Raw genomic sequence first — 17545 nt, 5'->3', positions numbered from 1 at the left:
GGGGATGGGTTCAAAGAGCAGTAACCCTCCACAGACTGGCTATATCTCTTCTGCTAATGTTAGGAGAAATGCCATGACTGAACCCTTACAAAGATCTTCAGTTCCTGAAATGCAAACGGCATCAAGGAACTCTTCGCTTAGAAACAATATGTAATTCTAAAACCAAACCATACTAGTAAGAGTCCCCGTGAGATTGCTAACAAATATTCTGAGAAATACTCACATACTCTCTTTTCTGTCATATTTTTGTCCATCATCTGGAGATTGATTGATAGACTAAATCCTGGATTAATTTATTAAATTGGGATCAGTTGTTTCATGGATTAGCGGAAAAAGCAGTAACTTTTTCCTAGTTGTTGCCTTGTTAGAAGAGGAAGGAGGACATTTCAGTATTCCCTGAGAAGGGGATCAGGGAGTACAACTTTCTGCGCTAACACCACCAATGCAAAACAAGAGGAAGATGGCAGCAGGGAGAAGTATTACAAACATAGGGCTCAGATTTGACTCCTTGCTCTTGTGAACTTGTCTGTGCATATCTGTGTGCCTTTTTCACATGCATGACTCTTGCTGTGATGACCTGTGAATTAAATCACTGTCCATATGTGCTTGCTTATCTCAGATTCAAGGACAGATCATGCTAATCTTAGAACTCTGTCATCATTTGCAGATAAAATATGATCCTGAATTCATTCTGGATCAATGAGGTGAAGTGGCACCCTAATGTATATATAGAATATTTTACTCTCTTAAGAATGATTTAGTAGCATCTATTTACTGTCACGTCTTCCCAAATAATGCTTGAAAATATTGTGGCTCTTTAATAAGATTAGTAATTGTGAAGAAACATTGCTAGTTGTCTTCTGATGGCCTTTTGTCCCAACCTGCTTCAAAATAAAATCTTAGCATTTTAGGAAAAAAAAAAAACCAACTGGAAAATAGAAGGAGAGCAGTGTCTTTACAAGCATAGCAAAAGTCAAGTGTCAGGGAGTAGAAGTCATGTTCCTTACCCCCTGAGCACACAGCAAACCTTTCCTCTTTCTGCACATCAGTTCTCTCTGTGCTCTAAAATGGCAGCTTAGTTCATTAGCCTTTGTAAAAAAAGTTAACTTTTTTTTGTTTGTCCAGAGTATTAGGAAATTATGGTGGAAGGTTGAATTTCCCTTACCTAGCTCAAGAAGGGGTTTATTTAAAAACCCAAGAGCCAGTGCTGTTTCTTTCCCTTTAATCCATCTGGCCTCACATCTAATCGCAAAGCTATAGCCTGGGATTATTTCCAAAAGTGAGCTACACTCCCTAGATGAAACAGCCCCTCATTCAGCTGCCTTTTTATTCTTTCTTGATGAAAATATGTATATCTGAGAAATCAGCTGCTGATCATTATTGCTCACTCGGTGTCCTGTGTTTCACACCCCCTGGAGTTAGCAGTCCCAGTGCATGTTTCACAGGCTCTGAGCACACCCTGCAGCAGGGACACTGTGGCAGGCAAGAACACCTAATGGCGAAAAGAGGTGGCTGAGGCAGCAGTGGAGGAGGAAAGCTGCTTTGTAGGGAGTTGGAGACATTTATTGCTTACAGAAGCAGATCACAGGCAATCTACACTAAAAGGAAAGCAGGCACCCCTTCCTGAGAAAATATGTGAGTTGACTGGGGTCCAGCATGGGGGGAGGGACTGGTGGGGTCTGATTCATGCCTTGGCTGCCTCTTCACAGGGTCGGGGGCTGAGGTTTTGGAGCTTTTGCTAGAGGCAAAGAACAGCAGAAAGGTAGATGTGCTTTCAAAAATAGTCCAGATTTGTGGCTAGGGATCAGAACTCTTGGAGGCTTATCCACATTTTTCAGACTCTCTGGTGGTTTCTGTCTGTAAGGTTTATGAACTAAATACCATTTTCTTAAAAAAAAAAAAAAAAGGCAAAAAATAGTGCATGTGGGAGGGAAATAGATGCTTGACTGTAGGAGAAACTGCAGTGTACATGTAGACAGATAAGTATTAGCCTATATTAGACTGAAGCATGGAGTGTGTACATAATGGCAGAAAACAAGGACTGTTTATTTCTTGAGTGTTGCTTTCTGTTAAGGAGCTCTTTGAAAGTCAAGAGAGCATTGAATCATACTGGAGTATAGCGAAGATGTGCAGCAGCTTGCTCTGCAGTGTAATGACAAGTGCTGTTGTTTGAAGCACCAAGCAGATCTAGCTGGAGTACGTTTAGGGAGGGTATAGCATTACAACAGCCTGTACCAAGCTAGAAGAGCATGTCTCCAGAAGCCCATGGCATGGCACACTGTATGTAGCATGGATCCAGCCAGAGGGGCCTGGATTGCAAATGAAGGTGAAGTAACAAACATGATTCTTAAAAACCCTTTTTTAAAATAAGAATAGGCCAGTGTAATTTCCATCCTTTCAGAATGCTTCCCCCAGATGAATTTTGTAAAAGCTGTGTTTGAGGTATCCACACCTGTTGGAAAAGGAATAACAGTGTGTTGTTATGCTGAGCTGTACTTACTCAGGCACGTTTGGAGGAATGGTTGAAAAGACTACGAGGGATGAGAGCATGGGGAGAGAACTTCCTAGTCTTGGAGTCATACTCATTCCAGTCAGAAGATGTGTAATGCACTTTAGTGCACTGAAAATTTGACTTCAGCAGGCAAAGCTCACAACACTGGTTTTTGTTTGATTTCATTAAACTTGATAGAATGTGTGCCTGTGGTAACAAATGATGACCAAAATCCCTGTGCAGATCCATTGATGAGCTATTTTCTGTTTCCTCAGTTTGTTTTTTTTTAATCATAGAGAAGAAAGACATTGAAGTAGGGAATGACCTAATCATAGAATAGAATCATGGAATTATTTAGTTTGGAAAAGACCTTCCAGATCAACCAGTCCAACCATTAACCTAACACTGCCAAGCTCACAACGAAGCCAGGTCCCTAAGCGCCATATCTACACATCTTTTAAATACCTTCAGGGATGGTGACTCAACCACTTCCCTGGGCAGCCTCTTCCAATGCTTGACAACCCTTTTGGTGAAGAAATTTTTCCTAATATTAAATCTCCCTGGGTGTAACTTCAGGCCATTTCCTTTTGTCCTATCATTTATTACCTGGGAGAAGAGACCAATTCCCTTCCAACCTGCTACCAACTGCCTTTCAGGCAGCTGTAGAGAGCAATAAGGACCTTGAAACTCCTTTTTTTCCAGACTGAACACCCCGAGATCCCTCAGCTGCTCCTCATCAGGCTTGTGCTCCAGACCCTTCACCAGCTTTGCTGCCCTTCTCTGGACATGCTCCAGCACCTCAATGTCTTCCTCGTAGTGAGGGGCTGTTAACTCAATAGTTCAGGGAGCAGCAGCCATCTGAGCCATTTGAGATCAAGGCATAAGGTGGATTTGGCAGTGTGATGAGAAGAGTTTGCAGGACTACCTAGTACTGGACTTAAAAAATGAAATTTGTTGCACTGACAGTCTGTCATTTTGTCTGCTGGGGGAATAAGGGGGGAAGGGACACATTAGAAAAAAAATTGAAGAATATGGGTGTGCAAGAGCAAATTGCGATAAGGAGCTGACATTTCTATTAGCTGATGAGCTGGAATTTGCTTGTTTTCTCTAAACACAGCTTCTTCCCAGGTACTTGGGACTGGAAAGAACAAGCTTGGCATTGTTGCTGTGTAGAGGAAAAGCATTCTTTAACAAAGAAAGTTTTGTGAGGACAATGATCATTATTTTCAGTGTGGTTTGGCTCGTTTCCTTTTGTTATGCTGTATTCCTTTCTGGCAGACTAAAAGGGAGTGGGGTCAATGCAACATGGCTGGAGAGCCTCTGCCACACCATCATTCCATTTCTCTGGTTTTATATGGTTGCTGCTGGAGATAACCTGCTAGAAATAATGCAGTTGTCCTTTAAGCAGTGAAGCAAGATTCTCTATAGAAATCTTTTCTCCATATTTGGCAGCTTGGCTGAATCCCTCTCCTGTGATGATTAGTCAACGAATGTGCAGTTCAGGAGTCCTATGAATGAATTTGCATCAACTTGGTCTCAGACATCTCCTGGGAGGACAGTCCTGAAGTTACTTTCAGAACCAATTTGATTTGCTGCTGTTTTGTGTAATCAGCAGTTATAACTTATTATCCCATCTCCACTACATGTGGTAGAAAGCAGTCCTGGGGTAATGCAGGGCTCTGATAGAACTGAGGTTCCAGCACAAATACACTGATACTGTGCAGGCTTCCCTCAAAATATATTGGATAAGGAGGTGCCAGTCCCCTGATAAGTCTGAGCATTGGCATCTGTCATTTTGTTTTCTCATCCATCTAGGTGAAATACGTGTGGATTCAGTGGGCAGAGGAAGGATCATGTTTGCACCTTCTCTGCTGTGAGCTCAACCTGTACTGCTGCTTATTGCAGGTGCTGCCAGCATATCTGGGGGGAAGAATGCACTGGCAACTGTGGAGTCAGCTGTGATCCACCATCCTGCTGGAGCCCCAGCAATGCAAGTCAGCCTGCATGATATGAAACGCAACGTGTCGGATCTGCGGCTGCAGCTGCATCAGATGAAGCAGCTACAGGTATGATTATCTGGATGATGCTGGGAAAAAAGGTGGGTTGTCAGCAAATGCCTCCTTACTCCCTCCCTCTCTCTCATTTTCTCTCTTTTAGCTTTTGTACAAGTGAGTCTCAGTAGCAGAGTTCTAGCAAAGGGCAGACCCGAGTACTACGGATACAAAAGTTTGCATAGTCCTCGAGGCATGAGAATTAGCTCAGTTAAACTACTGCTGCTCAGATATTGAGAAAAAAATTCATTTCTAGCTTTTTTTGGATGACTCTAGACATTACAGCACTATTTCTATTATAATAATACCAAGTCTGTGATTACAGTTTGGACCCTGCTATGCTATGTGCTGTGTAAACATGTCAAAAGAACCATGTTCCTGCTCCATACTGTTTACAGTTGAGACAGATTTTAAGTCCCTGAATAAACAACTTTGAGGTCAGGAAACCCAAATGTAGCTGAGGATCAGTAGATATGCATCCTGTCCTGTATTTACAGAATCTAGACAAATAGCCAGCTTGAACAGTAAGAAAAAAAGGTGTTTCAAATGTTGCTGCAAAGGTTTGTTGTGGCCTACTTACATTCACATTTTAGCCATACCTTCCTAATGCACATCAACACTTCAAAACCTTCAAGAAACAATACAACCAATGAAGAGTTAACAAAAACAGCATGTTGGCACATTCAGTCATGCTGCAAATATAAATATATGCTGTTCATCTCAGACACTGTGAAAATAAGCATATGCAGCTGTACAGGTCTTCAGCCCTTCACTTAATTGGAAACTGAAGAGCACTGTGTATCATCTCAGAAGATGGAAAAGAAGGCAGAGCACTTTCTTGTAAGACAAAGTGGGCAGCAGGGGAAGTTTCAATACTCTGCCAGTCCTCCTTGCCCAGAAAGTGACGTCACATGTTTGGTATCTTACAGCTGCAGCTACTGCTTTTATAGCCAGGGTGATTTTGAATGGTACTATGTCAATCACATTTGATTTGCTGATGAACTTTAGAACAAAATAATGATAATACAAATCAGAATTCAGAGCATGTTTTACCTTCACCTCCTTATCTAAAGGAAATTGAAAGATGAGCCAGTCATAGAGCAAATGAGCAGAAGGGTGAGGTAAACATCGGTATAGGAAAATGTGTCTGACTGAAGGTCCTGTGACCTGTGAAGGTCCTGTGCTCTGTTTGCTGGGAGTGAAGAGATGGCAGAATGTGTTTGATGCAAAGAGTTGGGTCAGGTGACTTGTGTCTGTGATACAGCTCCCAAGTATTTAAATTTTCAGTTTAGGATGAGTATGTTCCAAATGTCCCTTTCAAAAGCTGTTCTCAGCAGTGCTGCTTACATGCCAGCCATCGTGTTCCTCATCTAATTTCAAGGCACTGGCATGGGATCTCTGCCCTGGGACATTGTGTATAAGCGCATATTCTTCCACATTTGTGGTGCAAACCACTGCAGCCCTTCTGTCCTTCTCAACGCCATGTGCCAAATGCAGCTCTTGGCAAATGCCTGCGGTCTGGCTCCCAGCTGCGCTCAGCGTGTGGCCTTGGAAAGCGGGAATGGAGGCCGCAGTGCTGCTTGGAGGCAGGGAGTGCATCCTTCTCACAGGGCTGCTCACCAAGGGGGTGGCATTTCCCCAGCTGCGCTTTGTCTCCACGGCCCTGCCCAGGGCAGAAGCCTTGCTTTTGATCAGACCTAACATTGTCACGCAGGAGCAAAGAAATTTCTACCATCTGCACAAATCAATGCTGCCAGGGAAGTCTTGAGAAGGAAAAAGGACATATCCCGAGTGTGCTCATTAACTCTGGCTGGCTTCCCTTAATTCAGAAATTATAGCAAACTTGGTGCATTGAGCTAATAGGAAGTTGAGAAATTTTGATAGTTGGAAGAACCTGTAGCTCAAGGGAAACTTTGGTATGTTACACATAAATTCCATTCATGACAGTTTCTGTCATGGCATTCCTGAATTATTTTGAAAAAAAGCTCACAGTTTGTAGGACAGCAGGTGAAACAGGCAGTGTTTTAAACTGAAGAGTGTTGAAATATCACATTTTTAATGAAATATTTTGTGCTATGTTTTTTCAAAAATAATTATGGGTAAAAGAGAAAAAGTATTTTTCTGGTTTCCCAGATTGTTTTCATTTTATATTTGACAGTGCTTCATATTTTTCAATTTCACTGTTTTTCCTGGGCTGGCAGTCAGTTTGTTCCTGTTTGTGTGAATTTTTTGTACAGTGACAGACTGGAAGAAATACTTCAAAAAAATGAAAAAAAAAAATTGCACAGGCACAAAATTTGGCAGGATAACTAAGAAACAGGAACAGGACATAAAACTGTGTGTAATAATGTCTATTGTTTAATTTTCAATTGATGTTACCACCGTAAGTTCGTACTAATTTTCTTACTAGAATCGGAGAAATAGAAAAGACCATCATTCATGTATCCATTGTTTGTGTTGGCAAAATCTTCTTTTTCAACCATATCCAGCAGCAGTGGATCCAGATGTATTGATTCATACACCAGATAAACATATGTTACAAGATGCCACCAAAAAGTTGAGACTCAGTCTGTGGTTGGGTTTCGAACAGAGATTCTTAGCACACAAACATTTCCCTCATGGCTGTTGCTAGGGACTGTATACACTTCTTGCTACTACACTTGCATGTTCTAAGTGCTCTGATTTTCAGAGACATTCAGGACAGACTAGTTTCATGGTGCTGTGGAGTTTTCCTCATTGCCAGAGATAGGCTGTAACCCAACCTTTGTCCTGGATGGATGTGCTACTGATAAGAATTGAGCCCATGAGTTTAGTTGTTCATTCTGTGCTCCCAGATAATGAGAACTCTTAGTAGCAGGTTTGAACCAAGCCTTAGAGTACATGTACATGGTATATATCATTAGCCATTATATGTACATTGGATTTTTTGGTCTTTTCCTTCTTTTCTTTAATTGAACTCATTTTAAGGGAACACAGAGATGATAAATGTTCACCATTAGGAACGTGTATGCATGCATGCTTTTCCTTCACTCAGTGCACTGTTTGCAGGGAAATGAGTGCTGCAGAAAGGACAGAAAATGTAATAACACTGTCATAAGTGGTATATGATACTCAGTCTCGCAAGTGTAACTTTGAATTAGAAATTCTAATACATTTTGAGCTGCATTATAGAACTGGAGACACTACCTTTAATCAGTGTATGGTAACTTCAGGAACTAGGTACTTAGATTCTACAGAGGTCTTGAGCTGCCGGGAGCTAGGTCCTGTTTGTGGCTGGGCTCTGTAGTTCATGGGGAGGTGGGTGGCCCAGAAGCCTCTCCTAGAAGGGCCTGGGGGGCTCCCACTGGGCAGGTCATGCTTCTCTCCTAATGAGGAACAGGGTTGTGAACTAATACTTGGTTTTTTAGTTACCTGTCTCATAGGTAATAATTGGTTCAAAGTGAACTAGCTAGTTATCAGATTATTCTTGAAGTGGGTGCCAGAGGCAGAGCTGGGGTACTTGTGTGAGAGCAGTGATGAATAATGGCTGGAACACTAGATGAAGAAGAGGGACAAGGAAGGTATCTGGAGAGATTAGTGAGGCTGGAAGTGAGAGCCAAGGGTAAAGAATGTATGAGAGGATGCTGGAATTCTAAAAAAGCATGTTAAATTTGTTTCTGTTTGATTACTGCTTGCAGTTACAAGTTAAGTTAACTCTAATTAGCAAGAAATTGCCATTTGGTGGTGACAGGAAAGCCTGCATTGCTTTTCCTTACTTTTGGGCGCTTGCCTTTGGAACTTCAGTACTGTTTTAAGAAAGTTTCTTTTCAAGTATGAATGTCTAAGATTGTTCATTTGGCTTGTTTTCAAGTAAGCTTATAGTACAAAAGGTTCTACTGTGTGGAACCAGAATAACTGTGGCAGATCCATAAAACATCTTCTGCTTGAGGTGGTGGAGTAACCAACAGAGGTGGTCAGAGGGGCAAGTGGAGTGTGCACTTAGCCAGGGAATCTCATATCTGATACTGCTGGCAGAAGAAAGGTAAGAATCAAGTTCAGTTCCAGAACATGGAGGTGAATGTAGTGGCCAGAGACTGCCTTCTCCTTCTCAGCCACAGCTCTTCTCCTGTGCTCCTGCTCTGTCTCATGCTGTCATTTGTCTTCTGACTGCCACAATTGCTCCTCTCCCACAGTTTTCTTTTGTCTCTCTGAACCCATATGTACATCTTCCTTCTCACCTTGTGTCCCTATTCCCCAAGCATGAACAAACCCAGGTTTTCCATAACTAGCCAAGTATTGCATGAATTTTCATAGAAATACCAAAACCATTTCTTTGATACCAACATGAGTCATTTCCCAGATTTCAAGAGCTCACTCCAAACACTGAGGTTTGGGAGTCCTCAACATACAAGCTTTTTTTGAAATCTTGCTGTGTTACATTTTTATTCCCTATTCTCATTATCAGAAATAGATGAACTTTTATGACTGAAACTTCCTGGTGTTGTTCAAGCACTTCATAAATGGAGGTGACAAGCACCTTCGCTGTACACATCACCACAACAAATACAGATCCCCTACATACCTCCATAATAGGAAAAAACCTGTGCCTGCCATTTCACAACCATACACACTCACACATACTCAGTTTTGCTATTAGTGGAAGTCCCTGTTACCAGCTGAGGAACATCAAGGACTTAAATTCTGGACACCTAAGACTTACGTCTAACTCTGTTACTGACCTTCTCACTGACCTCGGATCAGTTGTTTAACATATCCTAACTCACTTCCATGTGTCAAATTTCCCCACGTTTTAAAGAGCTGTGAATAAGTTGTATGACTGAAGTGTTACATGCTCATTCACTCATTTATTCATTCATTTAGGTTTTCCTACTTGAAAATATGACATGATGAAAGAGGTGTGTATCTCAGATAGTTGTGCTGGCCTTGCAGTAAGAGATTTTAACTTACCAAATCTGAACATTAATTCCATAATGGTGAAAAATACACATATGCACTGTCTTCAAAATAATCCAGATATTATTTATATATTTCTGTGATGTTGAAATGTTTTTCAGCTTAATTTTTTCACTAGCTCCTAACACTTCTCTTCAGCTGAGTTTTGAGCTAACTCTTCCTGCTTGTCACAGCTTTTCACAGACACACACACACACACACACACACACACATTTGCAGTGAGGTGTTACCCTCCCTCTCATTGCAGTTGTGTAGCTGGAGAAGAGAGTCAGGCACAGGGACTGAAGAGTCAGGAGTGGGGAGCTGAATTTGTTTCTCTCATGCCCATACTGGTTGGAAAGAATTGTCTCAGCAAAGGATTTTTTTGTTGTTGATTCTCATAAATTTTCATAAATCAATTTTAAAGACATCTTGCTACAGTATACTGTCTTGTAGGTAACCCATTTTTGTGATTCTTCCTATTAGGTCATGGGTTTATTTTGTGTTTTAAATGTGGTTTGGCTGTTAAGCCTGGATGTTAAGACAGATGACAGTTCAAGTGCTAGTTTTAAGATGGGAATTTTGTCCCCCAATTAACACAGGTGCTTATTAAAATTTTACCGTATGAGATAGCTTCTGGTCTAACAGAGTTGTGTTTATGTTGCCTGTATCCTAAAACTGTGACTAGGTGGAGTCCTGCTTACCACTTTGAATCTTGTGATTTACGTAACAGACTTAAACAGGTTTGGTTTGTGTGAGCGTGGGTCTGCTCCAGGGCTACCCACAGAAGAGTACAGCCTGGTTTGCCTTCTTACCTGTGTTTTGCTCTGTGAGCTTAGTATCAGCAACACAATTAATGCTTTAGTTACTTAACATCAAGTTAAGACAAGGAAGAAGGTGTGACTTGCAGCTCTCAGAAAACTACCATATTATAAAGGGGGGAGTTTCTGGTGAGTAGAAGGAGGTTTTATGTATTGCAGATGAGCTGTATGCCTCTACCAAATTACACCACATGTTACAGTCCTTCCTCTGCCACTTGAGAGACTGAAAATTTCCATTCTGAAAACAGCAGTGCATTCCAGCCATGACATTAATGTGTGGGATTATCCACTAGGCACGTATGGGCAGTGAGATGCATAAGCTTGCACGATACATGCAAAGTGGAAGTCAAGCATCCGGCATTCTCATGAGGCGTAATTAATTCTTGATTCAAGTTGAACCAAGCAGAATAAAGGGGCCACAATCCTCGCAGAAGTTATGCATTGAAGGTGATGTACTGATCCCAACATCTTTGGCTTATCAGTTTGAAACTGGAAGCTGTATATATACATGGAATAATGTTTATAGGTACAGCTAAAGAGGGAAAGAAGGTAAAAACACTCACTCACTGTAGGGTGGTATTTATCCCAACCTTCTGAGCTCTGCAATGTATTCTGTTGCCAGGGATGTCAGTCAGGCAGGAAAAATTGAAGTTGATTTCTTTTGTGCAACAGCTGCAGAACCAGGAGATGCTGAGGGCAATGGTGAAGAAAGCAGAGCTAGAAATCAATGGCAAAGTGATTGAAACAGTGAAGAGGCTTGAAGATCCTGTGCAGCGACAGCGCAACCTGGTGGAACAAGAAAGGCAGAAGTACCTCAACGAGGAAGAAAAGATTGTAAAGAAGTTATGGTGGGTTGAGAAACCTCTTCAAATTTATTGCTTTTGCCTGTCTTTTTCTTCCATGAAGTAGACACTTCAACCACTGTCTTCAGGTGAACTGCATCTGTATATGCTGTATTAGCTATGTTTCCTTGATGTGTATCACACTGGCTATAAACCTGTATCTTTTAGTATTCAACTCACTGGTCCTGGCTGGGAGTCCTTCTCCACACTGGGTAAGTCCCACCAGTACCAAGAGTTTCAACCTCTTCAGAAGTCCCCTGTAAAGGGACAGATGACTGTAAGGGCTGTGCCCACCCCTGTATTCTGGAAGCCTCCCCCTACCCTAGTTCTCCCCTTCAGCCTTATGTATTTTGCTTTAGGGAGGGAGGGAGGAATTTCCTCGAGAACAAAGGGATGCAAAGGAAGGTAATGAGTTTGGCTTTAAGTACGAAAATCAGGTTTCAATAGTAAGTGCTTTGGCTAGTGCATGGGAGAGGTAGGGGAAGCTCTAATAGAGCACTGGACTTTAATTACAGTCAGTAATGCCAATCCTTGCCTAAAATGTACTCACTGAGATTTCCAGCCACTTAACTGTACTTTTTGTTGTTGTTGTTGTGTAAAGGCCTTTTGGAAGATTCTGGGTTTTTTTCCCCAGAACTTCGGCCCACCAGGACTGGTGGGATCAAGTTGTTTGGCTTAGTCTGTGTTTAGAGTCAGGAGGAGGCAAGATAAAGCTGAAATTAATAAACTATTTAACTAATTCTAACACTCGCATTTGTAAGATGTTATATAACTAATTATTTCTCATCACTGCCTTTCTTTCACACCTGAAGAGTTGCTCCATAATGGAGAAAAAATTTCTAGTCAGCTTGTTGTTGGAAATTGTGATTGAAGAGGCATAGAGTACAGTTATTGACAGCTGAAGAGAGTAAATCCTTCCTGCTGATCAATATGTTGTCAGATTAAAACTTTTTGTAATTAAAAAGGTGCATCTGTAATGGCAAGGTTGGATGTTACTAGGGGAGAGTACTGTGAAGAAAGGGTGAACGTGCAGTAACAGTCCATGCTAGTGTAGGTAATCCTCTCAGCTGGTTTGTAATCCTAAGCAATGACCTTCCTGTTCCTCACTTTACTCCTGTGTACCTCATTGCCGAGTTCCTAGGTTGTCTGTTCTCTGTGGAAAGAACAATTTGTGTGATGGCTGTTTATGGCATTGCCTCATTAAATGGATACAGAGTGAGGTCAAGTGCCAGTGGCATTTGCTGTTACAGCTGCTCATTAAGGATATGACTCGAATTGCAATGTGGTTCTGTTTTATCAGGTTCTGGAATTTTTCCTTTCACAGAGTTTCTGCTACTTCTGTGCTACTGCATTTGTTAAAGCTATAGGAAAATGTAAATCATTCAAATGTTAGGTTACCCCTTTTAGAGACATACTGGAAACAAACATTTATTTTTCATCAGTTGTGTCCAATGAGATTCCTTTGTCATGTATTTGCTCATTTGCAGGGTCAGAGCCTGAAAGAAAAGCACATCTGACAACAATAATTTCAGCAGCTGATGGCTGTTAATAGTAGAGAGCATACAGCACAAAATTACACATCAAATGTCACTGTATTGAGAAAAAGGTTAATATTCTGTATAGGCATTTACAACTAAACTGATCCCACTGCAGATGTACAAATGAATGCAAAGCCACCGGGCACAAAAAATTGCCATTTTTTAGGATTTCAACTGTCACACTCTTGATCTTTCCTAAATCAGTAGACTGTCTTCATGTGAGACAATGGAGCCTAAGGATTACTGCAATACTTACAAAAGTGCATTTACTACTCGGAGGTGGTAAATGTTATCTTAAAAAGTCCTTTCTGCAACTGAAGATTATTGCTTGAACATGGAGGTTGGACCAGATGACCCACTGTGGTGCCTTCCAACCTTACCCATTCTGTGATTCTGTGAAATAAGGAAATAAGCATATTGGGAGTTCCATGTTGTAAACAACAGAAATGTTGGTGTACATTTCAGAGTAAGCTTTCTGTTTAGCAGAAAGCTTGCTCAACAGATTCATAATGGTGCCTACAGAAGTGTACCCATGTGTGTCACAACTGTAGCAGGATTACAGTTCAGAGATACCTAATGAAATCTGTTAAACATAGTGTTTATGTACTCTTTTAACAGTGAAATACACACTCAGAATTGAATGTGTAGGTTTTTTCTATCTAGTCTTTTGACTCAACAATAGAGATGTTATATATAGCACTTGTAGATACTAGATTTAAGATTTACCAGGCCAAGGACAAATTACAATGCTATGACACATTGACTAATGAAGTAATTGTGTCATAACAAGCATCTTAGAGGTGTGACCACTCTATGTTGTAGATTTTAAGCACTTTAATAGAAGGGGTTTAAAAGCACAGTATATAAATTATAGCCACATCCAATCTGTTTAATTGGATGCGATCCACAGTAAGTTACAATTTATACTTTGTTAGAAAAAGTAGCAGATTTTTCATAATAATAAACATGCTCCATGAAAACAAAACTGCACTTAGCAATCTTGGAGAACTACTAGTAGCAGATACTTGGGAAAGGATATCAGAAGACTCTCTTTTGGTTTTGTATCTTTCATCTGTCAATCAATCCCCAAACTCATAAATGATGCACAGCAGAATACTCACCCTCACCATGCTAGTCATTACGTTACAGACACTCCCCCACTCCCTTTCTACTCCCCTTTCCCCCACTCATGCCTTTTCCAGCCTGAGAAGTCTTAGTCTGCTTAGTTAACCTTCTTCTAGAAGCCTTTCCATACATTTCATCATCCTGTTGCCTTTCTCTATGCCCTTTCTAACTCTGGTGTACAACTGTGAGAGGGGGATGAGGAGATATAGGAGAGCCCTACAACAGCTTTGTTGGATGCAGGCACACTGTGACCTCATGCATGGTGTGACCTCCCTGTCCTCATGTTCCACAGGAGCTTTACATTAAAAATCCGACATCTCACTCACAATGGATGATTATCAGATCATCACTGTGTATAAAACCTTAGGGTTTTGGGAGGTTATTGGTTTTAGGTAGGGTTGATTTTGGTTTTATTTCTCCTCATGAGCACACCTTACATATATTAGGAGTTAATTTAATCTTTGGTGTTTTCCTGGTCAGTTAGTATCAGATGGTCCATCTGCAGTCCTCTGCAGCCACCTTTCATTTGCATTTCCCTGAATAATATGATAGCCTTTTGAGATTTGTTTTTTTTTGTTATATTATTCATCCTCTTTTCAAATTATTTATAGTATGTTGAAAAGCCCTAGCAGTGATCCCTGTGGAAACCACCAGGAAAGTACATTGATTGAGTTAGCTGTTCATTGATCCCTTATCTTTACTTCAGTGCTTTATCCATGAGAGAATTTCCTCTCTCGTCCCATGGCAACTTTGCATTCTTGAAAGCTTTTCCTCGAACACCTTGCTGAAAGCCTTTTGGGCTATACTTTGTCCCCAAACTTCCATTGTTTCTTCGTGGATTTGTGAGACCTTCATTTTACACAAACCATGTTAATTCCTACCTAACACAGCATATTTATCCGTTGTTCATTGATTCTTTATTGTTTATTCTTTATTTTGATATCTGTCCATTACCAGTCTAAGTGTCAGTCTCACCAGAGTACAGTTCCCTGGATATCCCCATACCATTTAAAAAATGTATTTGTATCATTTATGACACTTTCCACTGATCTGGTGCCAAAGCAATTTTAATCAAGAAGTTTGATGCTTAGCGTTAGTAGTTCAGCTGTTTCAGCCTCAAGTTGCTATAGAACTCCAGGGCAAATACCATCTGGTCTAGGTGATTTGTTACCATTAATTTTGTCAGTTTGTTTTGTAACCTGTTCTACTGATACAGCAGTCTGAGGCAGATCCTCTGAGGGTTTTTTTGCCTAAAGAAAGATCTTAGCATAGGAGTTGCCTCGGCTTCCCCATGTAGAACATAGATGCAGAAAAATCATTTACGTTATATTAGCCTTCTGAAACGGCATTAATGTCCATGTCTTGCTAATTTGCTCAGGCCAATCTATAAAGCCAAGTGTTTTCCCCAGTGAGAGAAAAGAAATTCTGGAGGCCAATGAATCTGTTTCAGGCTTTGGGTCCTAAGGGATGAAGTTTCTTTTCCCTTGCAGTTAGCCACATGAAGCAGTGTAATATGGTATCCCCTGGGTAATTTCAGGATCAGTTGTCTTGTTTGATAATATGTGGAATCAAAGGGGTTTGTGATGACCCTTCCATTTCTGCTTAAAGGGGAAAGTGGGCCACAGTCAGCTACCTGCAAGTCCTTCTTTCATCCCTACATTTCAAACAAGCATAAACCTACCAAAACGTTGTAATCTCGTTCTGTTTTCCTTTCTCTTCTTTCCACACATGAACAAATTTAAGTGTCTTTCTTTATATTTTTTGTTGCCTGGTAGATGCCAATATCTGAGAAGCCGCTTTTTCAGTGCAGAGCTACAAAAGGGAGGAGGGATACCCTGTGATCCCCGAAGCAGCACTGCCTAGCCTCAGTGCCAATAGCAGGGCATAAAGACTAGGGAGGATGCATGACTGCAGAGCCCCGTGCTGTAGAGCAGGAGCCTTTGTGTTATAATGAGTGACAGAAGGCCAGATTCTTTTTCCAGGTCCTTGCTAGAGTGTGTCTGTGCCCTTTATTGCAAAGGCAGCCAGAGACAGTAGGTATTTACATTATAGCGGCCTCTTGCGCTGGAAAAATACCCTTAGAAATGTTCCCTTGCTGCCATCGTGTGGTCCAATGGATTGTTTCCTGCAAGTCTGCTTGTGCTAGTGGGAACTGGGACTCACCTGGCTTTCTGAAGGCAGAGCCTTTGGGAGAAGTGTTCTTAAAGTGGGACCGGGATCATTTACCTCCACTTGTTTGTGATCGGTTCAGGCACAAATTGTGATTCTCAATTCAAAATAATGTTTTAGTTTCTAAACTTCTTGGTCTTTGGATTGAAATGAACTCTTTGCTGTGCATGCTTAATGTTCAGATGCTGATCCTGTTTCTGTTTCTCTGTGTATGAGAAATACCATTGCATTGCCATGGATTGTTCTGTGGGACTGTGCTTCTGATCTAAACTGACCTACATGTACAGTAGTGCTGTAAGGAATTTCCTTTAGTTTTATCCCATTACTGGCCACCTGCTTTTTTTCCCCATGTCACTGGGATGGGTCTGGGAAATGGCTGGCTTTGCGTGGCAGTGCCAGGGAAATATGTGGAAATGCAAGACTTGCAGATGGTGCAGATGGCAGGCTTCTCCCACCCCTTTCATGGCAATCATCTTGTACCTTGGTTCTCTTACAGCAGTTGCAAAACTGATCCCTGATGGATGCAAGAAATGAGGCCTAAGATTAGGTTCAAACAAGTAACTGATTTGTCAGTTCAGAGTTTCCATTGTTTTCTGTCTGCAATTAAACTGCTTCCTAGAATATTCCTGTGAGTAAATTTGATATCTTAATAGAAGTGAATTTCTCTTAGATATTCAGGAGATGATCTTTCTAACGTATTTGCATGGGTGTTTGTATAGTTGCACGTAAGGCATCTCAGGGTTGGGGTTTTTTTGAGAAAATTTTATGTATCTGTATGGAAACCTCAGCTAAAGCAATGTTGTCTCAAGTTTTAATAGAAAGAAGTGGCTCCTCCCCAAATGAAAACAGAGTTTATGTGTCTGAAGTATTGAAAAATTTTCCATGAAGTACAGAAAGATTGGAAAAAATATTGGGAAAGGTGAGAAGGAAGCACCAGATGAAGCTGGAGGAAGCACAGAATGGCAGTGGTTGGAAAAACATCCAAAGTGATTCATTCTTGCGTCCAAGCACTGAGCAGGAGCTGCACACAGTGCACACTTGCTGTTTCAGTCTGGCTATTCATGGAAACAGGATCCTGTATCCTGCCTAGCAGTGCCCAATAGATAAACAAGATTGTGTCAAAGGGCCTTTGGTGCCAGTTTTTGGGTTGTTCTTAACTGTTGGGCATGTCATCAGCAATGAGAAAACACAAGGTGTAAACCAGTACTGGATATAGTGGCACAGTGTTTCTGTACCCTTGGAGCATTTGCATCCCCAGAGGGCTGCTGGCTGTTCTGTGTGTTTTACCACCCCACCTGCCCTTTGTAGCACAGCTGCCCGGAGGTCAAGACGCTCTACACATCTGCAGCCTGTCACAGAAAGCAATGACTTGAGCTAGTTACAGGCCTGTTCTTATGCTGTGAGTGTCCAGCATTTTCACCTCCCCTCTTGGTATCCTGTGGTTTGTTCAGCCTGTGGTGTCAGATTTAAAGGTGCCCCACTTGACGTTTATGGTTTAGTTTACTCCGTTCATTTACATATATTTGCTTGCAATGTGAAAGTCCTGCTTAAATTTTCTGTCCATGTTATTTCTTTT

General features: G+C 41.3%; 1 protein-coding gene across 16 annotated transcripts in view; it reads left to right on the top strand.

Moving 5' to 3' along the window:
- KIAA1217 (KIAA1217 ortholog) overlaps positions 1 to 17545 on the top strand; it is a 364593-nt gene that overhangs the window by 326516 nt on the left and 20532 nt on the right. For all 16 annotated transcript variants that reach the window (XM_032101061.1, XM_032101111.1, XM_032101101.1 and 13 more), the window contains 2 exons: positions 4397 to 4557; positions 10968 to 11143. In XM_032101061.1, the coding sequence (XP_031956952.1) occupies positions 4397 to 4557; positions 10968 to 11143 (337 nt within the window). The remainder of the gene's footprint in view (positions 1 to 4396; positions 4558 to 10967; positions 11144 to 17545) is intronic.

The sequence above is a fragment of the Corvus moneduloides genome, chromosome 1 (genome assembly GCF_009650955.1).
Source record: "Corvus moneduloides isolate bCorMon1 chromosome 1, bCorMon1.pri, whole genome shotgun sequence".
In the NCBI taxonomy this organism is placed as follows: domain Eukaryota; kingdom Metazoa; phylum Chordata; class Aves; order Passeriformes; family Corvidae; genus Corvus; species Corvus moneduloides.
This window is presented reverse-complemented; position numbering and strand designations above follow the sequence as displayed.